Here is a 24,222-nt window from a genome sequence, read left to right as displayed (position 1 = left end):
GAAAACCTCCTGGCGACGCCCGGCGACCTCACCTCCGTGTCCTCAGAGTGGGTGGGGCTCGAGCGGTAACCATGGTGGCCATGAGCCAGTTGTGAGGGCTGTTGGGGGTAGTACTGAGGGGGGTAACCACGGTAATAGGGGTCCTGCTCTTCCTCTCCCTCCTCCTCCTCCTCTTCCTCCTCGTCTTCGCCTCCTTGGTCGTTGTTGTAAGCCACTGCAGCAGGGTTGTACGGCTGGTTGTAGGGCTGGTAGCCGCCGTGAGGCAGGGGTTGGACTGGGGTGGTGGGAATATTTAGGGTCAGTTTGAGTGAATGTTTCTGGATCACCGCAGCGAACATAAACCACCACCACCACGGGGAACATGGAGCATAGTTAAGGCTGACGTTTGGACTAAACCACCTTAAAGGCCACCATCACTTAAAAGCATTAAGGAGGCTGTGTGCTGTTAAAAGGTTACAAAACAAGTTGAATAGGAGTTGCACAGGCAGATTTGGTACCTACGATGGTCCAAACGTTCTGGTTAATGAGGAAATGTGTTAATGAAACTTAAGGAAAATCAGATTTGTGGGCTACCCCATATTGCCCAGATCTGATCATTTTTCCAGAAATGAAAAGATCACATCCAGGTCACATTAGCAGTACATGAGATGTACAAATAGAGGGGTTGTTCACTAATAAATGCAGCTAATCAGCATCAAAGCAATTCATCACTATTTAGCTGATCCATCAGGCTTTAAAAGATGAGATTATTTTTCGTAGAGATTTGAGCTTGAAGCGGAGGCTGCTGCAGCAAACCATTGTGTGAACTGAGATGAGTGGCGGTGATCATCGCAGCAGCATTTTGGGGTTTTGTTCTTGTTATGTGGGAAGGTAAACTAATCCATTTTTGTGTAAGAGACTGTAAATGATGAAGCAGCCAGATTAACGATCCAAATCTATCAAGAAAGTTAACTGATAGTCAAAATTAATCCAGTTTCTATTTACCGTAAATAAGGAATCAAAGAGCATTGTGTGCATAAAGGCTTAAATCTGGTGCGAATGTTTCTAAAAACTTACACCAGACCAAAATTTGGACACAGAGTTGACTAAAATCACTTGTTAACTTTAAATGAGTGAATACAAAATTCCATGCTGTGAGATTGCTTAAAAAAATCCAAATAATTTGACAGAAGATCAAACAAAAATGAAGTGTTTGTCGCAAGAGTAATTCAGAAAAAAGGTCTCTGTAGAAACAAAATCTAAAAACCGCTGCTGCAGGGTGAAAGGTCAAAGACCGGGCCAGGAGTAATTATCCATCAAGAAATATGGAGGCGTCGAAGAAATAATTTATCAATTTCAAACAACTCAGTTTTTAGTCTTATGTACAGGGCACAGAGGGAGGAGTGGAGGGAGGTGAGGAGAGGAGAGGAGGACGGTTGGAGAATGCTCCTCAGTAATCATTCCCATAGTCCTGTTGAACTTCAGTCAGAAAGAGGAAGAAACAGAGGGAGGGGAACACAGGGAAGATGTTACACCTCATATCAGGAGGAAAACCCAACAACACCAAAGAGTTAAACCTTTCAAACTGCACTGACAGAACTTCCCCAGCTGTTGGGTTGCAGTTTTTGAGGTAGTAAAATGAAGTGTTATAATCTGATTCTCTGAAAATACACACACCCTGAGTAAATTTGTGCAAAAATATTTAGCTCAAATAAATATTAAGACTTTCAAATAAAATGTTCGGAAAGAGGGAAATGTGTCAGATCTCTATTTCTCTTTCTGTACACGAGAAAGTATGAATAAAGATTTACAACACAGAAATCTGTAGTAAAAGAATGTACAGCGTATACCCAGAAAAAAAAACAGCATGCACTGTAAGTAATACTGAATCAAACTCTGCAAGCCCAGCAATTTCCTGCAGTTACACACTATAACTGCAGAATTTTATAACAAATTACTGAAGAAATACTCATTTAAAGGTGATTCATAGCATGTGCACAGCTACACTAAAATATGATAAACTTTATTATGAACGATATACTATGAGTTTTTTCAACATACTATACTATGACTTTTTTATTACTTTTTTTGACATACAATACTATGACTTTTTTGAAGGTTGAGAGTTCAAATCCTATAGGGTGCAGTTTCAAGACCTACATTACAGTAATGAAGAATACAAATAGATGATGAGAAAATGTGTGTTCCTGTCAGTCTCTTTCTCACCTGCAGTTTTGGAGAGATACATGCAGTTTTTGAGATTCTATACTATGACTTCTTTTTATCACTTTTTTCGATACGCTATGCCATGCCTTTTTTATGATTATTTTTCAACATACTATATTATGACTTTTTTTGACATGCTATGACTTTTTTATCACTTTTTTTGACATGCTATACTATGACTTTTTTATCAAATTATTTTCAACATGCTATACTATGACTTTTTTTAATTACTTTTTTGACATGCTATACTATGACTTTTATATAAATCTTTTTTCAACATGCTATATGACTTTTTTTATCAATTTTTTTTTACAGGACTTGTTTTAATCACTTTTTTCGACATGCTAAACTACGACTTTTTTATAAATTTTTTCGACATGCTATACTATGACTTTTTTTATCAATTTTTTTTTACATGACTTGTTTTAATCACTTTTTTCGACATGCTAAACTACGACTTTTTTATAAATTTTTTCGACATGCTATACTATGACTTTTTTTATCAATTTTTTTTTACATGACTTGTTTTAATCACTTTTTTCAACATGTTATTACTACGACTTTTTTATCAATTTTTTCAACATGCTATGACATACTATACTATGATTTTAATGACATTTCTTATGACATACAATACTATGGCTTTTTTTTACGAAAACATGAGCTTTGTGTCAGGTTAGATAGATAGCTCAGGGTAATAAGATCTTGATTGGAAGACAGAAGGTTGAGTGTTCAACTCTTACATGTTTCAGGAAGTTTTGAGGTCCAATGTCCTAAGTTAAAGAGACGAATATGCCAAAATCGTAAACTGTTCTGTCAGTTCAGATACCTTAGAGTGATAAGAGAATGATTAGAAGACAGAAGGTCAGGTGTTCAGGTCCTATGACTTTTTCGATGTACTATACTGTGACTTTTTTATGACTTTTTTTGACATGCTATACTATGACTTTTTTGATGTACTATACTGTGACTTTTGTATAATTTTTTCGGCATGCTATACAATGACTTTTTATCACTTTTTTCGACATGCTATACTATGACTTTTTTTGACAAGCTATACTATGACTTTTGTATAGTGTTTTTATAGTGTTGTATAGTATATTTATTTCCAACATGCAATACTATGACTCTTTTCAACATGCTAAACTATGACTTTTTTGACATGCTATACTATGACTTTTTTCGACATGCTATACTATGACTTTTTTCGACATGCGATACTATGACTTTTTCGACATGCTATACTATGACCTTTTTCGACATCCTATACTATGACTTTTTTGACATGCTATACTATGACTTTTTTATCAAATTATTTTCAACATGCTATACTATGACTTTTTTTATCACTTTTTTGACATGCTATACTATGACTTTTATATAAATCTTTTTTCAACATGCTATACTATGACTTTTTTTATCAATTTTTTTTACATGACTTGTTTTAATCACTTTTTTCAACATGCTATACTACAACTTTATCAATTTTTTCGACATGCTATACTATGACTTTTTTTATAAATTTCTTTTTACATGACTTGTTTTAATCACTTTTTTCGACATGCTATACTAGGACTTTTTTATAAATTTTTTCGACATGCTATGACATACTATACTATGATTTTAATGACATTTCTTATGACATACAATACTATGGCTTTTTTACGAAAACATGAGCTTTGTGTCAGGTTAGATAGATAGCTCAGGGTAATAAGATCTTGATTGGAAGACAGAAGGTTGATTGTTCAACTCTTACATGTTTCAGGAAGTTTTGAGGTCCAATGTCCTAAGTTAAAGAGACGAATATGCCAAAATCGTTCTGTCAGTTCAGATACCTTAGAGTGATAAGAGAATGATTAGAAGACAGAAGGTCAGGTGTTCAAGTCCTATATATTTCATTAAGTTTTGAGGTCCAATATGCAAAGTGAAAGAGACAAATATGCCGAAAACATAAACTTGTACGTCAGGTCAGATAGCTTAGAGTAATAAGAGAGTGATTGAAAGACAGAAGGTTAAGTGTTCAAATCCTATAGGGTGCAAGTAGTTTCAAGACCTGCATTACAGTAATGAAGAATAGAAATAGATGATGACAAAACATGGGTTCCTGTCAGTCTCTTTCCCACCCTGTTGCTTTGGAGAGATACATGCAGTTTTCAACATACTATACTATGACTTTTTTCGACATGCTATACTATGACTTTTTCGATGTACTATACTGTGACTTTTTTTATGACTTTTTTTGACATGCTATACTATGACTTTTTATCACTTTTTTCGACATACTATACTATGACTTTTTTCGACAAGCTATACTATGACTTTTGTATAGTGTTTTTATAGTGTTGTATAGTATATTTATTTCCAATATGCTATACTATGACTCTTTTCAACATGCTAAACTATGACTTTTTTGACATGCTATACTATGACTTTTTTCGACATCCTATACTATGAATTTTTTGACATGCTATACTATGACTTTTTTTGACATCCTATACTATGACTTTTTTCGACATCCTATACTATGACTTTTTTCGACATCCTATACTATGACTTTTTTCGACATCCTATGCTATGACTTTTTTGACATGCTATACTATGACTTTTTTCGACATGCTATACTATGACTTTTTTCCACATCCTATACTATGACTTTTTTGACATGCTATACTATGACTCTTTTCAACATGCTAAACTATAACTTTTTTGACATGCTATACTACGACTTTTTTCGACATCCTATACTATGACTTTTTTCGACATGCCATACTATGACTTCTGTATAATTTTTTTTCTGACTTTTTTTTTTTTTTTTAAGATAGTTTTTGGAGTGACAGTGGATAGACAGGAAAGGGGGAGAGAGATGGGGGATGACATGCAGCAAAGGGCAGCAGGTCAGATTCAAACCCGCGCTGCTGCATGGGGCGCACGCTCTTACTGGGGTAGCTAAAGGCCGCCCCAACGTTTTTATGACTTTTTTGTACAAAGTATACTATGACCTTTGTTAGGAATTTTTGACATACTATACTATGCCGTTTTGTGACTATTTCAACATACTATACTATGACGTTTTTATGACTTTTTTGACATACTATGACATTTTTTATGACATACTATATTATCACTTTTTTTATTATATTTGAATGACATCCTATACTATGATTTTTAATGACACTTTTTATGACATACTTTACTATAACTCTTTATGACATTTTTTACAAAATGCAATATGCTATGACTTTTTATGACATACTATACTGACTTTTTTATCACGTTTTTATGACATAGTATACTATGACTTTTTATGACATTTTTACAACATACTATATACTATGACTTTTTATGACATACTATACTGACTTTTTTATCACGTTTTTATGACATAGTATACTATGACTTTTTATGACATTTTTACAACATACTATATACTATGACTTTTTATGACATACTATACTGACTTTTTAATCACGTTTTTATGACCATATACTGTGACATTTTATGACATTTTTAACGACATACCATACTTTTTATATTTTTATAACATACTATACTATGGCTTTTCATGACAGACTATACTATGATATTTTTATGACTTTTTATGACATACTTAACTATGACTTTTCATAATATTTTTTTATCACATACTATACTATGCCTTTTTAATTATATTTTATGACATACTTATACTATGAATTTGTATTATGTTTAATTAAATACTACACTATGACTTTTTATTATATTTTTATGAGATACTATACTATGACTTTTAAGTGATTTATTTAAGGCGTACTATATTATGACTTTGTTTTTACCTCTTTACATCCAGTAATGAGATATGAGATATGATAGGCTAACCGTGTTCCCACAGCTTTAAACAGCAAATAGAAAGTTATGGGTTTGGTTAAGTAAGAAATACCAGTAAACTGATCTATACCTTTAAATATCAGCACACAATACTACTCAACATACTGTATTTTCCTTTTAAGTGGTCAGGGAGGCTGCATTTAATCCTTGCATGGTTGAAAATAAAAGGCAAGACTTTTCTAAGTAATAAAAAAAAAACATTTGACTGGAATCAATTTACATAAAATGGTTTGATGGATGAAGTAATGTCTCATCCATCCGCTACTTTTAGCAGATGATGTTTCATTAAGACGACTCATCAGAAGCTGTTAGATGTATAATATCCTTGCTGAGATGGCCCAAGACAATGGTTCCATAAATGTCCTCATTACTATGAATATTCAAAGACGTGTGAGTGTAACATCATATTTTATTACATCTTAATATAGACAAATAGCTTTGGTCAGTGACACAGTTAACTTCTTAATCCATCAGTGTGGACATGACTGTATAAATGTCACAGTAGAACAACCATAAAAGCTAGATCACTCTCCAATTTTCTGAGAGCTTTATGAGAACAATAACCATCTCACAGCTGGCTGTCACTGTGAAAACAATATTTCAGTGTTTTATACGTGTAAAAGATGGTTTATATGATGGAAAGACTGGGCAGGGTTAGACGGTCTCAGCTCGATACATTAGCAAATATAACAATAAAACAAATATGTCTGAATAAATCTTAGTAACACTGACGGTTTCTCTGAACAAGTCTTTCCAAAGTGTAAAATGACAGATTTTAGGTTAATGGACAATCGGGACAAATAAGGTCTAAATAAAGAGCAGCTAATGTTTTTGTTAAGTCTGGGTATTTGGTGTTTTGACTGCATTTGGGAAACTATTTCAGTCAAAATGTTATTTTTGTTTCAATTGCCAGAACCTGATTTAATGTCTACATGTGTGCTTTTGTGTTTTTTTTTGTGGTTTCTAAACTTTTTTTGTCATGGCCTCTTTTGGAAACCGAAACAAATCAAAATCACGACAAGATTAGCATTTTTGTATAGAGATGCCTTCTACAGTATGTTGTAGGCATGATCATAGCTATAATCAAGTTATAATTGTTAAAAATACTGTAAGAAACACCTAAAATGTCCTCATATCTGCTCATGACTACATTATAGTAGTTTATAAACTGTTTTATTAAATTAATTAAATGAATAAACTGTTTAGAAATGCTAAATAAGGGGGGTTGAAGTAAAGTGTTACCACAGAATAAATAGCAGCTGAATGATGTTTACCTCCAACGTTGTACCCCACACAGGAGTTCTGATCACAGTATCCCGGTGGGCCAGCTGGTCCTGAGGCACCTGGATTCCCCGACCTCCCCGGTGTTCCCGGGTTACCAGGCCGACCAGGGGGGCCCTGGCTGCCTGTCCGTCCTTCCCCTGGCGGGCCTGAGGATGGAGGAAAAGTTTGTGTTAAAGATGGGCGAGTACATTAAATCAGTCATAAATAAACATCCGGTAAAACGACTCCGCCAGTGTGATGCCTGGTGAGAGGGGATAAAAGAAGAAAGGGAAGGAAAATAAACTGAAAATGTGTCAAACAGGCTACATCCTGTCACTGTACTATCACCTCTTCAATCTCTTCTAAATCCCTCTCACTGCTGCTGTGACAACATGGAAGAAAGGACATGATTGTCATTTCTGGATGAGGGAGATGATAGTGAATGTCCTGAAGGCAGGAGCGGGAATAACACAGTTCTTAACTGAGACTTAGCCAGAAGCTTCTGTTTTCTGTTTAGACAAGAGAAAGTACTCAATCAGGACTCACTTCAGCAGTCAGCCAAAATATGAAATCAATATTTTGATAGGAGCTAAAATTATCATCCCACAAATATTCCAGAAAAGCACGGCCAATAAAGATGGATAGCTATGCCCTGTACATTTCTTTCAGCAAAGATTTCCTTTTTCATATATTAAAGTTTTGAATTTCTTTAATAAGAGTTTTTTGATCATAGATACGTTTCAGGGAACTTTTGTCAGCTTGTTCTTCGAGTATTGATCGCACAACAGTAAACAGAAAATCCCAGCACTGACATATTTTCATTACACAAACCACAAACTCCACACAGCGCACAGGGAAATCAATACAGCAAATTATATTCATGGTCCAAAACGTCTGCTTGCTTTTCTCAGACAAAGATTTAACAGAAAGTAAAACAGATCCAAACCACATTAGGTATCTGTGCTATCATATTGTTTCAATATTTGAAACATTTGGGGTTTTTTTTCCAGAGGGAACACAATGAAAAATATTCTACATATGGAAGATCCAGCCAGGCTGCAGTTGGAAAACACCAAAAGAATGTTCAGGAACAGAATTATGTTAAATTATCTGGTTTAGCTTACCGAGCACGCTCAGAACTGTCTGTAAGTTTTTCAGTATCTTACCTGGAGGTCCGGATTGTCCTCGAGGTCCCTGACTCCCAATCCCAGGACTCCCCCTCTCTCCCTTCTCTCCCGGCAGACCTGTAAACACACACAGTTCAAAGTGATCCACTTTAGACTCAAAATCACATCTCATGTTGCACACACAGCTCCCTTTTTTGATTAAGACCCTTTCAGAGTTATTAACAGTTCCATCCGAGAGATTTCCCCACTAAACTTCTATAAATATAAATATTTTATTCTTATTATATATATATTTTTTTTTTTTTTACAGATTTGTAAAGCAGAACTTTGTTTTTCCTTCTTTTCAACCCTCATTAATCATCTCTGGAACCCTCAGATTTATCTTGTGACCCTTTGGAGGGGGCTCGACCACTTGAATAAAGTACCTAATTGTATATAAAGTTGGGAAAACTAGATCCACCTCAGCCAGCTACAACAGTAACATGCTACGTACACATTGTTGCGTCAGTAGTAACAATCTAATCATGTAAATATATCACAGACAGACATTTTTACTTTGATACTTAAAGTAAATATTGCTGTTAATAGGTCTCCATTTTGACGTTACATTGGTACTTTTATGGAAGAAAAGCATCTGAATAATTCTTTCACCACTTTCTATTCCAACATCGGTTATACATTGCAAGTTTTTTGAGAAATGTGGCGGAGAAATTATGCATGGATGATCAGTCTAATAAAATGTTTGATAAACCCAGACTTGGCTCTGCACTGCTGTCCAGCAGTGCAGCTGTTTGAATGACCTAATGGAATATTATTCATATACTCTAATATTAGAGAACCACACAAAACTTGTGTTTTGGAGATTTTATGTCCTGCTGCTTTTATGACTGGCTTAATCAATTGCATTGGTAGAGGAAGTAAGCACAGTGAGGTTCAGGAGGAAACATTTTATATTACCACAAAAAAAATTTAAAAATAACAAATATTTTCTACACTGGGGGCCTTGTGATATTTTCTCTACAATGGACAATATAGTATGTGGAATATAAATGGTTTCATCTGTCGAGTCTGAGCACAGCTCTGTTCCTGTTCTGGTATCAGCCTTACATGGACCATCTGACTTAATGATCACATGTCTAATTTTCTTAAGCCTGCCATACATCTTTTAAAAGATTTGGCCTACTCTGGTGTCAGTTCAGCCTATAAAACAACAAGTGTGTGTGTGTGTGTGTGTGTGTGTGTGGTGGACCGGTGGCTGCAGATCGTAAATGTTATTGTGGAGAATCATAGGTCTGAACTGCTGAAGATGAGGTAACCATGCTGGATATTTCCTGACAGCCGCTCTCAGCTTTCCTAACCCTCCACATGTGCAGGCACATTCGGTATGTGGTTCTTTAGTGTGGGTTGTGTGTTTTAGAGAAGAAGATGGAGCCTCATAAAGGCCCTTATTTCACTAAGGGCTTGTGGCAGGGGAATGACCTCATGGATATTAGAGTTACTGTCTTTTGGCCTGGACTTAACTTTGTGGGAGCTGTGATCCTGACTATGAGTCAGAGATCAGGCCAGACCACGAAAAGCAGCAAACAAGCAGGTAGGTTGAAGCGCCAACTGGATCAAGTTTTCTGTTCTTTTCACAGTAAAAGCCCCTGGTTATTGCTGAAAAGGATGATGCATCAATTTACATCCAGTAATGCATTTGATTATTTCACAGCCACACACTGCTTTCACCAGCTGTAGACTCCTGTTATACATGAACATTTGTTACAACACCAGAGCTTTATACAGTCCCGTCGCAATAATAATCTTTATCCAAATAACTGGCTATGTTACTTATTCAGAGGACTGCAACAGGAAATGAAATTAAGATATCGGCTACAACGATGCTTGACCTACTTTTTTGTGCAAAGGACATACACTTTCCTATTGGTTTTCTTAAACTTCACATTATTTTGTTTTGCCTTAAAAAAAGCACATTTTACATACACTCTACGTTAGTTTTTAGGATATGATTAAGATTAAGATTTTTTTGTGTTTTTTGTGATCAACTTTTTAATGGCACCTTAGACATACAAAACAAATTCCACACCGGGTGACAGGTAACAGCAGATGGTCCACAGAACAGATAAACACAAATTGAACAAGAACAAAAACCCTCTCCCAGCCCCTGCGGTCTCGAGGAAAACAAATCAAACAAACAAACAAACAAACAGAAACCACACCTTGCCTAATCACTCTCCCCTAATTCTTGTGGGGTTGAGGTCATTAAGTCTGATATTTGTGCTGCTGCGCTTTCCCATAGGCTGATAGTTGAAGATCTGGCTTTGTTAATCCTTGCTGTAGAGAGCTCAAGCATAACTATGTCTAGAAAATACGCCAACCACTGTTTTATACAAAGCGAGTGAGGGGGGCGCCAGTGTTGAGCTATCAATTTCTTGGTTGCAGTTGAGCTGGCTAGCCAAATTTTCCTCTGTCTCCCAAGCAGAGTCGTCATTAAGTAACAAAACAATCGAGTCAGTAGGAATTAGATATGCCATCACAGCAAATATTATTGATGTTTTTTTATTCCAGAACTAAGATTAAGATATTTTTGAAGACACTGATGTACTTTATTTCCACTTTAGGTTTTAAACACTCATTAAGATAATCTTGGAAAGCATGAAGTTAGGGTTAGGCACATGTAACAGTAATTATTCTCATTACTCTTATTTCCTGTCAGCTCTGTAATAAAGGCATAACATGCCCCAAAACAACATTAAACTTACAATAAATAAAACAGAAGCCAAAGGCTCCAAACTCTATACTCTATTATACTGCATAGTAACACATTTTATCATCTTATTTTCCATTTACGACTATTATGAGTTCAGTTCAGACTATCACCTGCTCACTGCAGCATGGGCAGTCTAATAAACACTCAAATGTTCCCTCACTCTTTCTGATGCTGATATAAACAACAGCATGCAGTCAAAGTGTCTAGACACAACCCAAACAGCAAAGTACTGATGATGTCTGTATATCACTGAGATTATAAGAGATATATGTATGGAAATTCCCAAGTATATATTTTTTTTTTTCTCTCTCTCTCTCTCTCTCTCTCTCTCTCTCTCTCTCAACATGTGTTGTGCATCCTGTAAACAACTGTCTTTACTCATAAACACAACCCTAAACATCTTCCTCTCTCACCTCTCTCTCCTGGTTGTCCATTCTGGCCGCTAGCACCAGGGAAGCCTGGCCTGCCAGATGGCCCTTGCTCTCCCTGAGGTCCTGGGAGGCCTCTCCTACCTGGCTCTCCGGGTGGCCCGGGTACTGTTCGGACTGACACCGCTGACTGGACAGGGATCTGGTTCAGTATAGAGTTATAGCGAGACAAGTGGCCTGCAAGAGGTAGAGGAGGAGAATGGTTTGAAATGATTTAAAATGAGCTTTTTGACATTTTGAGAATGTTTAATTGTTGCTTTGTTATGATGTTTGACCACAAATCAAACATAAGCGAATAGAAGAAAAGGGAAGAAGTGAAGCCAGTAGAGGTCAGAAAAAAAATTTTCAGCAAGAAAATTGTATTTAATAACATGCTGGTGTTAATATGTAAATATCTCTGATTACTCACTCTGGATGAGCTGTTCACACACTTGCCGTGCGATGGCACGCACAGCAGCTTGGGATTGCACATCACCCTGAAGAACAAACACAGAGCTCTCATGGTCGGATATTACACAACCACACAGAACATAAAGGATGGAATTAACGGACTTAAATTGTAACTGCTTTAAAACCCTAACCTCTAAACCCTAAATTCAGTTTACTTGTCACAAGGAGTTTGACACAACCCATGAAAACAGTTGAGTAATGTCTTCTGTGGCTCTGGAGGAGCTTTCCAAAGTTTGAAAAAAAATAACCCTGCTGATGCCATATTGATGTCATTAGGGATGCAACTTAAAATTTTATCCAGAAGGGTGGCATTACACCCTTCAAACCCCTTCAAAATAATATTCTAGTGAAAAGATATTGATTTTGAGTTGTTCAATTGGCTCTAGACCTTTATTGGTTGGGTGTAATGGAGTTGAGACTTGTCTTTTAAGAAGTTAAAGCTCACTTTAAACCTTTAAAAGCCATACATACATCTTAAAATTACGGACTAACTGATTTTTATCTCCTCTTTTGCCTTGTGCTAATCATCGTCATATACTCATTTAATGTCACACTATATCGCAAAGTGTATATCTAAAAAAGATATTAGGTTTGTAGGAAATGTTTCCCCTGTTCAATTATTATCGTATAAATCACTGTGAAATTAAAAATCTAGGGTAGATGCACGCTACAAGATCCTAACCAGCTTTATTCACAACTGGGCCACCCCACAAAATGCACAACAAAGAGGGGAAAACACTTGAAAACTACTGGAAATGACTTTTGTGTTGAGTCTTTAAATAAAATTGAACTGCAGGATGGTACAAATGTCCCTAACAGTTAATTAAATGTTGGCAGAAACTGGAATTACAGGTTTGATTCAAGTTGGCAAGTTGTGCATCTCTCAAGCCTTTGGCAGTGATGGCCTGGCTACTGTGTCAGCAAAAATACAGACCCTGCTTAGCTGCAAATGTGAACCATGAACACTTATTTGATTCGGTTTGCTCTAAACAAGGTTGAGGGAGTAAAAGAGAGAAATAAAGTGAATGTTTGTGCAAAAGAGGAACGAGAAAAAGTGAATGTGTACTGGAGGGTAATTTGGTTTCTACAAAACAAGGGTGTGAAGCATTAGTGCGTAATAGTCTGAGTTTTACTTCAGCAAAATAACAACATTTCCACTGCAAAATGGAGCAGTAAAACATGATTTGTTCTAAACAGTGGTTGAAGTGTGTGTGTGTGTGTGTGTGTGTGTGTGTGTGTGTGTGTGTGTGGAATGGCTTACTCTTTCTCCCTTATCGCCTTTGGTACCAGCAGAACCCTGGAACATAAAAGCACAGGAGAATAAACATTTGACCGGGATGTGTACTCAGAAATAGCAATGCTCATCTCTTTTTCCCTCTCTCCTTTAATGTCCCCACCCCATTACTCTCTATCTCTTTGCTTTATGCATCCACACACACACACACACACACACACACACACACACACACACACACACACACACACACACACACACACACACACACACACACACACACACACACACACACACACACACACACACACACACACACACACTCACACTTCTTCTCTGATCTAACAGCTGGTATGACTAAATTCATTTAAATGTGTGTTCAGGTTCTTTGTGTCCTAAAGACAATACACACATAAGCCCCAAAGTATGTGTTCCCACAAACAGAGAGCAATTTTGTGCCTGGATGTGCTCCCTTTCTGCTACTGCCAATATTGTAAAACACACAGATGCATATCTGATCACAACACACATGTACACACAAAAACCTGCCAAGCACATAAAGTGGGTTATGGCATATCACAGTGTAACGCATTGTGATCCAGAGGCAAATAAAAGACAAGTATTTCCTGGCCACAGAACCATTTGCTGATATGATAAATATCAGATTGATGTTGTTACAGCTTTTGAATAAAGCTTGTTTATCTTGGGGGAAACATGTCCTTGACCACCAACTGACTGGCTGTGTGTTAAGTGGGTTGGTGGATAGAGAAGGATGAGAAAATGCTTGTGCAGGTCTGGCATATCATAGAGTATGTCTACTATATTGCAGATAACAGAAAGCCTGTGCCAACATTTGACACAGCCGCTGAATTGGAGTGCAGGTCTCCACAATAAAAGTCTTCGCCTGGACGTCTGTCTGTCTTCCTGGGCATATAAATGTTTACTGTCTTATCAGGGTGACATGGAAAAACCAAATTTAACTGTGTGGGAGCCAAAGTAAGTATCTGAGCGGGGGAAAAAAAAAAATCTCTTATACAAATCTGATTTCTTTTACTATTTTATAAAGATTATCTTCCCATAGTGACCTGTACATGCAGAGTCTGTCCAAAGTACAGAGTCAATGTTTTTTCACTCAAAATGTTTTACAGTTCATCCGCAGGGAAGAGTATTTCATGACTTTTCTCTTCAATGTGGACTGATAAAACTGAAAACTAAAAAATGACTGTTGCTTTTTTCTTTTGTAACTGGCAAAGCAAATGTGCTTGCTACCAAGTAAAGCAAGATAAATTAAAAATCTTGCAGGTGGTTGAGTCAGTGGAAACCACATTCAGAAACAGTATTTTGTTCAGGTCAGCCCCAGTTGTTATTTTAGATAACGTGCCGGCTTAGCAGCGGAGCAACAATGCTACCATCATTCTATGTTCGTACCTTTTATACAGAAAAGCGAGGCAGAATAACAGTCACACACCCTGCACAGACTGTGTAAAATGGGAGAAAGCCACACACTCAGGACATCAAGTGTTACAACAACTTAATAGACTTCTGAGGTCAGCTGTAAATATGAAGGTATATGAAACAGTTAATGAAAAGTAAACCTAATGTAATGACTAATCTATATGCGCCGTCGAGGTGGATTCTGCTGCTATCGACAAGGGACATCTGTCACTTCTGCCTCATCAAGACTTTGACAACTTTGAACAGTTGACTCTCATTCTCATTTGGACTTGTACTTTGCAAAGACATGCCAATAAGCTACAAAGAAAATATGTTTTATTCTGTTTCGTATTATGAAGTTTTATGAATATTGATTTTGAAAGAAAGAACATAACATTTCCAGAAGAATCATGTCATTCCTTAAACAGAACAGTTTGGGTTTTCACATTAGACGCTAGGACCGCTACTTTGCATCTTTACATATACTCTTATCTTGCCCTCAATGGAATAAATCCACTGTCCTTCAACAAATTTCTTAGTGCAGTGGGAAAGATGTGTGGCACTTTTGTGTCCACCTCAACAAAACTGACAGGATTAACTTCCATGTCTTAAGGTTAAGTTATAACATGATGAAACAAAATGCTAAAATTTCTCTGTAGATTTAAATGGCTGCTATTTCAGATAAAAAATACTTGTTAAAGAGAAAAAATATTCTCGTGTAGCAAAAACCTGGTGAAAGGTTGCAGGGGGCAGAACGTGGACTGCATCAGCAGTTTAAAGTTGAGGGGAAACTAAAAGTTTAAGAGATTATGGCTCAGGAAAGTGAGATCTGATTTTCTTTTTTGTCTCCGTTTGTGTATTTGCTGCATGTGCATACATTTTTTATATGGGATGTCTGTGTCTTTTATGTCTCAGAGATTCAGAGATGAGGCAGATGTGATCGCTCACTGTTTTTGTGTGTGTGTGTGTGTGTGTGTGTGTGTGTGTGAGTGGGGGGGAGAGAGTGTCGGTAAGTGATTTATAGCTCTGCCTGTCTGAGCCAAACTTTGCTGCAGAGCTGACCCAACACTAGATTAGCTGTCATCAACATCACTGTATCATCTGTTCCTGTTAGCATTACACAAAGTTTGGAACCCAACATCTTCTCCTCCGCATCCTTCTTTGTGTTTGTGTCTCTTGCACATATTTCTTCTTCTTTCTCTTCAAAGTTGAACCTTTATTGTGATTTTTGAATGATACATTTTTATTCCGTAAATCCTTAGTCACCTTATGAGATATGTCTTTTGGATATCATAAAAAAGATAAGCCTTATTAGCAAAACTAACTTAAGATGATACATTTGTCATTATGAGGACTGCGTCAAATACTAACAGGCTGGTTCCAGTCAGGAGAAGGGAGATCTGAAAATGGAACAGGACGAAAAGGAGAAGAATAAACAATCTGCGGAGCATGAGCTTCTTGTCAGCGTTGGAACCGAACCACTTTAAAAAAAAAATGCTTAAACAAATTTGTAATGCAGCTTTGTGATTGTTGGGCCTGTAAATTTAGGGAGGTATGATGGGAGAAAAATATCTAAAGAGGAGACATCAGATGGAGGAGGAGGAAGTAGTGGGGAGGTCATGTCCTTCTTGTTAATTTGGATAAGTTATGTCAAACTCTTGCGTGGACTTTGCACATGCATTTCAATGGAGTTTTTATGCCTCAAGTAAATTCAATATCAGAGGTTTTTAAAATTAAACAAAAACATTTCACTCACAGGAAGTCCTTGATCTCCTTGGGCCCCTGCTGGCCCACCAGGTCCTGGAGCTCCTGGTGCTCCTGGGGATCCCTGATAGAAAGACAGGCAATTAGTGAAAGAGACAAGAGGAAGAAGGAAGGTGACAGGAAGCAGAAGGACCAGTCAGTCCATGTGTCAGGGTGATCTGACAGACAAAATGATGCTGAGAATAATAAGAAAAGAGACTTACAAGGGGTCCAGGAGGTCCTTGTTGTCCCTGTGGTCCATTATTACCTGGCAGACCCTGACAGACAGACGCAAATGAAAACACTCAGTTTACTAAATATTAGCTGCACTTTCGTAATTGTAGGTTGAACTTTGTTTTGCACAAGCCCTTTCTAAGTGGCCTGAGGGATTTTGTGCGAGTCTCCAGACTAAACCGACAGCATTATATTCTAATACAATTAACATACAGGCTACTGATGGAAACCAAACTCAGTAGCTGTTGCATCTGCTACTTCTACTGGTTGTTGTGCAAGCTCAAAGTCTACCAACAAATGCCGCCTATCAAACCTTTGTTTGGTTTTGATTTTAGACAGTTTGTATGAAACACATTTGCCTACTTCCTGATGGGTTTTCACAATAAGACAGTTGAATTATTTGTAATCTGCATTTGAGTTGCCTCAAGGTGTCTAAAACTTCTCCGTCATTTAATGTCTTTTACATGATGCTGTGGTTTGAAGAGAACACGCAAGTATGAAACTGGAGCTTTCACTACAGAAGCACATTCATACCTACTGTATGCCAATTCTGTAAGGTCTGGTTTTGTTAAAGTATGACATATAATAACATGATGATGGCTTTGATGTTTCTCAGTATTTATAGGTGATTCAAATTGAACAAATTCAGTGTTATTAATACACATTTTGGATTTTTCTGAACTCAGCATCAGATTGTCCTGGAAAACAGCTTAACCTGAGGTTCAGTTAATCCTTTCATGTTAGCTTGGATATCGAAATTTATTTTGTGGTCACACATTGAAGCTGATGCCCTTTCAACATGGACACACTCTTTATGTTACTCAATTTAACCTGTGTAAGGGTACAAAGCAATGAATGAAGTGTGCAGTCTACAGTGTGCTATTATGTAAGTTTAAGAACTTGGAAGGAGCATTAAAAAAACTTAATTTGTTTCTCCTATTTCTGTGAATATATTCTGGACATGGGTTATGTCTATGCTTGTACGTTTTTTTTAAAATCTTATTTGGTAAGACAAATAGAGACAGCACATCTTGGAGCAGGGAATTCCCCTGTGGCGTTATGTCCTACATGCTCCCCACAACACTTAAAGCATCAAGCTCTCATTGCGATCTTTACCTTCCAAATAAATGTACCAAAACCAAGGGTTTGACTGTACAACAAAATCTGGATTTATTGATTGATAACATGTGCATGAGCTTCTCTGAAAAGCTGTGCCAGAATGTGACATCAGAGAACCCCTCTGCGAGAGTCACTCTGGTGTCACACAGTAAACACTTGTAGTGGTAAACTCACTAATGGGACTCTGGAGGCGGTCTTGGTTCCTCGCAATGTTTAAAGTCTCACAATGTTAGTAACTTTTTACTTTGAAAACCTTTCAAATTTATCAGAAGCACATCTGGAAAAAAAGAATCATCATCTTCAGACAAAAAAAAATTCTGACAAAATTGTCTAACTGACCTAACTGTCCACTGCAGTGAAGTCTTTGCCAGACTTTTTTTTTTTGGCTTTTATACACCTTACAAAAAGTTTTGTAGTGTTTATGCCCAGTGGACTAGTGCGATGCTATTAAGTTTTACTGTGAGTCAACAAAGGGCTAGATGCTCTCCCCACTCTTCTTTATACACATTGGATGATACATTCTAGTGGCTGGAATAAACCCCCACTAAGTGGTAACCCCAAAAAGTCACACAATCATTGTGAATTAATTCATTTTCAAGAGCTGCTTCTTGTTCATAAATTACAGTTCAGTTGGCTACATTCTACTTTCTATATTGCTGTTAAATGGATAGTGATAGCAGAAATTGCTGTTGCATTGTTGACCTCTTGAGAATTGATTCTTATCAGTATTCACTGTGTCCCCTTCCCTACTGCTTTCAATGCATCCACTGAAAAAAACAAAACATTTGGAGGGAATTTAGTCCAAGCACGCTGCTGTAAACATCAGAGTGTGGCGCTGCAGTTATTCTGGAACAATAAAAGTACCGAATTGAGATGTTTCCTGTCGTGTATGGAAACTAAATTATAATTAGCTCTTTGTGATTCTACAAACATACCCCATATTGTAATTCTTTTCTAGTAGTCCCTACCAACAAATATAAAATACACAATAGATCTGTAACATCTTGATGAAATATGGATATAGGAGGCCTGTCATAATCCGTGCTGCAAAGGGGGCCTCTTCTCCCAATATATAAATTGTAATTTCCTCACTGGGGATCAATAAACAGTATAAATTATTATTATAAATTATAAATAAATTATATAGCAGCTAAAATTGCTCCCTGATTAGTAATCACATGATTACGCTCAATAATTACATTAGTAAACATCTAGTGTATTCTGTGAGTGTGGGTGTGTTGGTGGTAAAAGAATTTGAGAAGGACTCGAAACTGCTCAACAGGGCTTTGTTAATTGTATAATCAAAGAATCAAGCTGTGAATATTCTAGATAAATATGATATCCTTTAAAACACTATAAGTTGTAGCTTGAAAAGAGTCAAACTAACCACTTTTTAATTTGAGTGATTCTAGATCAAATTCGAGAGTTTTCCTAGTCAATCCAATGCAGTGTTCTTTAAAGATCTCTAGTATCCATAAAAGGAAAAATATGTTAAGTTGATTATTGAATTAGTTTGATCATTCAGGTTGTTTCCTCGTAATGCATATGTATTATATATATGAAAGATAACAACTGGTGGTTAGTTTAGTGACATCCCTGAGCCAAATGGAGACACACACTGTGATGGTAATATTCAGATATCATAACATATCATCGTAACTGCTTAACATGTGATTGGTACAGAAAAAACCTTGCTCACTTTGTCTACATGCTATAGTCAGTTACCCAGAAACCTCGAGCACACTGCTGCTTCCAACAACAACAGTAGAAAACAAAGTCCCTATAGCAGATTAAAGAATTTGGCACAGATGTTATTTTACAATGTTATGGTTGTTATTGGCACATTCAATTAAAACAAAATGTGAGTTAATGCTTTTCTTGCTATAAGTTTATGAACTCCAAACCAATCTGGCGTCATAAAACGAAATCCCCAGTAAACATACAATTGTCCTGAAGGAAACCACATGACAACTGCGGGGATGAGCATCTGGACCGCTGTCAGCCAACAAACAGACAGCAGATGGATTATGTGTGGAGTCTTTCACCTCGCCAGGAGCAAGGCCAAGACAAAACTCTTCTGTTATCATATTACGTATTTGGATAAAACCTCTTCTTGCTGCTTGTCGACACATTACGCTCTGGCTGCGTTACTGTTTTGGTATTTACAGCCCAGTTGGGTATTGTAAGACCTGATTCCTCTGTCAACTACAGTTACTACTATACTGTTTACTACAAATTGGGGAAAACTTGTATGGTTTTATGAAGTGACATTGATCTTAAAGCACCTCTAAGAACACTTTTTACTTCTTCATGATTGCTCAATTCATTTTCATACATTCATTCATACATTTTCTTCTTTTAAATATCTATGTTGTCGTGTATTGCTTTGCCTAGATGCCTTTTTTCAAAACATTTACAAATGACCTTTTTTTCATATAATAGAGCAACCTCTTCAACTAGTTATGACGGTGGCGGCAGAGTCCCACTTTCAGGATGGGGTTTTTACACCCTATTTAACTCAAAACTAAATAAAAAAAGACTTATATAGTCTACATCTCTATATACAATATCCCCATCTACATATACTGTCTGTCATTGATACTACAGTAGAATAAATATATGCATCACAAAGAACCACCAAACCACACTGTGTAACAGTAACCAATAGAGTTAATGTATATGTTCTTACCCTTACTCCTGGGGGGCCATCTCTACCAGGGGAGCCCGAGCTTCCAGGAACACCCTAAAAAACACACACAAATAAGCAGGTTTGAATCACTATCACAACACTGGCTGTGGTTCACATACAACACAGCACGCCAATGGACATTTAGTGATGATATAAAACTAAGATAAGTAGCATTTATAAATGTGTTTACGAGGGTCCTAGAATCCGTCAGACATTTTATCTGCCATATTACATACAGTGTAACAAGGAATGCCTTTTTTCTTTTAATAATTAGAATGCACATACACATTCAACCAAAGGTCAAAACAGAAACGGTTTTGCTGACTTGCTTAACGATGCTTTAACATCAGTGGACATACATTTGATTTGTGGGAAGAACCAACCTGCAACCCTTAGGGTACAGGACAGTCTCTACATCAGCAGGCCACCCTGCTGCTCCATCTCCTACCCCATTTCCCCTTCATCCACCTCTCTGCAGGTCAATGCACACAGCCAACTCCAAAAGACAGTCATGGATTAAGTGTTGAAGTGATTTATATCTGCACTTCAGTATTAGTGGAGAGCCCATAGAACAGGACAGTTAACTCTGTTAAAGGTCCTACAAATTACCGGCTGGGGTCACAGAGGACAGGCCGCTTATGATTAACGATGTGCCGTTGTTTAGATGTTGGCTGATGTGCATTCTCCCAAGACATCTGCAATAATATTGCTCCTGCCACTTTCACACGTGTATCTACAAACCTCAACACACACACACAGGGAAGTAAGCCAGTACAGCAACTTGTTTCAAGAATTTTATAGAAATCAGTGTCTCCAAACAAAGAATATTCAAGTAATATTAAACTTGATTTTTTTAAACTACCTAAAAACAAGTTAGTTTGCACTGGAGACTGGTTGAAATATTCTCAGACAGATTTGTTTACTTGTTAGACAAGAAAATAAAAACATAAGGAATCAATTACACACTAAAATGATTAAACTTGATTAAAAGGATGAGAAGTTTTTTGGCTAACAAATAATTGTAACCCCCATACATCCCTCTACTAAGCACTTATAAGCAGTATAGAAACAAAATATACGTAATATATAACTAAATATTTATTCAACACTATAATGTAGTTATAGGAAGAGATAATGAGATTTTTAAGTGTTTATTAATACTTGTCAACAACTATAACTCCTGCTGTGAAGCAACTGTAACATGTTGCATATGAATAGATAATGAATGGTAAGCTGTAATTAATATAACATATTAAGTGTTTGTTATTAACAGTTGATAAATACTTTATAATTTTTGTTAAGTAAAACATTGCAAGATTTGTTAATGTGTTTAAATATATATAATTCATTATTACAGCTATGCTACGTTAACTCATAACGAGTCACAATTGTTGATTAATATATTAATGGACATTTATAATAAATAAAGCTTAGAAAATGGTAAATGGGCAGGTTAAAATAAAGTGTTCTGGGTTTTTGCTTTGTAAATCGCATATATGGCAGGATACAAGTGCACAAACACATGTACACACACCTATCTGAGCCTTTTGACCAGAACCTGAGAAGAATATGAGACAAGGCCAAAGAAATTAATGATCAGAATCACGAGTGTGCAAGTTGTTTGGTTCTGATTCAACACATTAGCTTTGGGATTGTTTGCCGTAGAACACACACACACACACACACACACACACACACACACACACACACACACACACACACAGCTGTGAGTTTGTTAGGGTCCAACAAATTAAGCGAGAGCAAGATGGGACGTAAAGAGGGGCAACTACATGTATATGTGGAAAAGCTTCTGTACAAGGAGACCAAGTTGAAATTATTGCCACACAAAAACAAACAAACACAATTTATATATTTCTCTCAGACCAGACACACACAGACACACACACACAGACTGAAAAAACAGAATGAAAATGAGTGAGCTGCGAAAGATTAATCCACACACACTAACACACCCTTTTTGCTATTCATTGCAGCTGCATTTTTTACTGGTAAATTGAAACAGAGGTGAAGGGGACACTGATGACAAGGTTACATTGTATTTACTGCAGCGAGAGAGAGAGAGAGAGAGAGAGAGAGAGAGAGAGAGAGAGAGAGAGAGAGAGAGAGATTAGAGTTGTAATATTCTCTGCGGCCCCTCGTATATTACAACAGGACCCTGGAAGCTACAATATTCCCCCACTGAGACACACACACACCTATTCATATTCCTCTCTCTGACAAAACACATTATTACTTGGTAACATAGTGCGGCACAGGGCCGCGCTGCCAGCTTTTATTAATAGGACTATGCAGGCAGAGAGAGAGCTAGATAGTGCTGCATCAGGCAGTGTTGCAGCTCTCTGTGAGCTGGTTCAGAGACTAGTTGTTTTCTTCTTATACAAATGGTTATTGCTCATTCCTCTCTTAGAAAAACTGTGAAAATGTAACAGCTGTGGTAGAAATCAGAAACACTATGAGTACAACTTCCAATCAGCAACTGGATTCTAGTCTCATCAACTCATAAAACACTCAACAAAAGAAACATATCTAAGCCATTTTATTAGCCAGACTACAGAACAGTGAATACAAATGGATTGAAGTCCAGAGAGAAACTATCACAAGGCACATGATTATCAGCATCAGCATAACAATATGTTGTCTTTACAGCTGCCTCTGTTTATCTGCATCAGCACTAAAATAAACACCTGGCCAACTTTGTTCAATGTAGTCTTATATTAAGACCCTGTTGACACAAACTTTCTGAGTGATTTAATTAATCAGTACTACACAGCCACTTCATGTACTCTTAAACATGAATAAAGATACCCTGCAGAGGGTGATCAGCATCATAAAGTACAGTACAGTTCAGTACATGAAAGTGGGGGGGTTATTACAAAGTGACCATCCCATCATAGTGCAGTGTGCTCTAAAGGCAGATCGATGTATCAGTCTGTGATAGGCAGATGGGAGCAGCGACTGTAACAAGCTGTGATTTGGTGTGGAAAAAAGATAATAGTGTTCCTTTATGCTGTCTGCAGGAGCTGTCTCTCAAAATCAAAATGTTTGCACTGTCAGCTCTACATGGAGAGCTTGACTGCAGATACATCTGGTTGTAATGAATTTAAAATGAGTTTATTCACCCATTCTCTGAAATGTATTATCCCTTTACAGATCACTGTTGTACCTTAGTAGCTTATCCCAGGATGCAGTGCGCAGAAGGCAGAAAAAAATCAGTTCATCACAGGGAATATAACAACACAAAACAGGAAATGGATCTAACAAGTAGGTGCTATCCCCTGACATGAACATAATGTTAAATCCCTTATAATATTTTTTCTTTCCTAAAAATCTATTTTGATGTTCAAAAATCCATTACAGGTGAACCTTGAGCCCTAAGTCAGACTGGTTAGCACCTCTACTCTGTGACATTCTCCAGTGATTCTGGGCTCAGAGCCATAATGGAATCCACCATCATATTTCATTTGTCCTGGACCTCAGACAACACAGCAATGGTATATGTGTAAACTGTGTGTGTAAAAGGGTTCCTGCTCACTTCTAACCACACTTAAATTTCTCAAAGGGAAAAAATCCATCTCAGCCTGGAGGACAATAAAGGTAGTATTTGTATTATTTTTCCAGTTCATAAGCTTGAAAAAGGCTTA

At 36.9% G+C, this 24,222-nt stretch overlaps 1 protein-coding gene across 2 annotated transcripts in view; it reads right to left on the bottom strand.

The window, feature by feature from the left end:
• Positions 1–484: 484 nt before the first annotated feature.
• Positions 485–24,222, bottom strand: part of col14a1a (collagen, type XIV, alpha 1a) — a 131,978-nt gene continuing 108,240 nt past the window's right edge. The window contains exons 40-48 of one of the 2 annotated variants that reach the window (XM_028581088.1): positions 20,561–20,614; positions 16,743–16,796; positions 16,532–16,603; positions 13,369–13,404; positions 12,067–12,133; positions 11,643–11,834; positions 8,499–8,576; positions 7,344–7,499; positions 485–1,458 (exon numbers count right to left, since the gene is read on the bottom strand). In XM_028581088.1, the coding sequence (XP_028436889.1) occupies positions 1,430–1,458; positions 7,344–7,499; positions 8,499–8,576; positions 11,643–11,834; positions 12,067–12,133; positions 13,369–13,404; positions 16,532–16,603; positions 16,743–16,796; positions 20,561–20,614 (738 nt within the window). In that variant the 3' untranslated portion in view covers positions 485–1,429. Of the gene's footprint in view, positions 1,459–7,343; positions 7,500–8,498; positions 8,577–11,642; positions 11,835–12,066; positions 12,134–13,368; positions 13,405–16,088; positions 16,176–16,531; positions 16,604–16,742; positions 16,797–20,560; positions 20,615–24,222 lie in introns of those variants that run through there. The other variant, XM_028581090.1, reaches the window with a different exon arrangement.

Source organism: Perca flavescens, chromosome 6, assembly GCF_004354835.1.
Source record: "Perca flavescens isolate YP-PL-M2 chromosome 6, PFLA_1.0, whole genome shotgun sequence".
Classification (NCBI taxonomy): domain Eukaryota; kingdom Metazoa; phylum Chordata; class Actinopteri; order Perciformes; family Percidae; genus Perca; species Perca flavescens.
The sequence above is the reverse complement of the archived record's forward strand: the minus strand, read 5'-3'. Positions and strand labels throughout refer to the sequence as shown.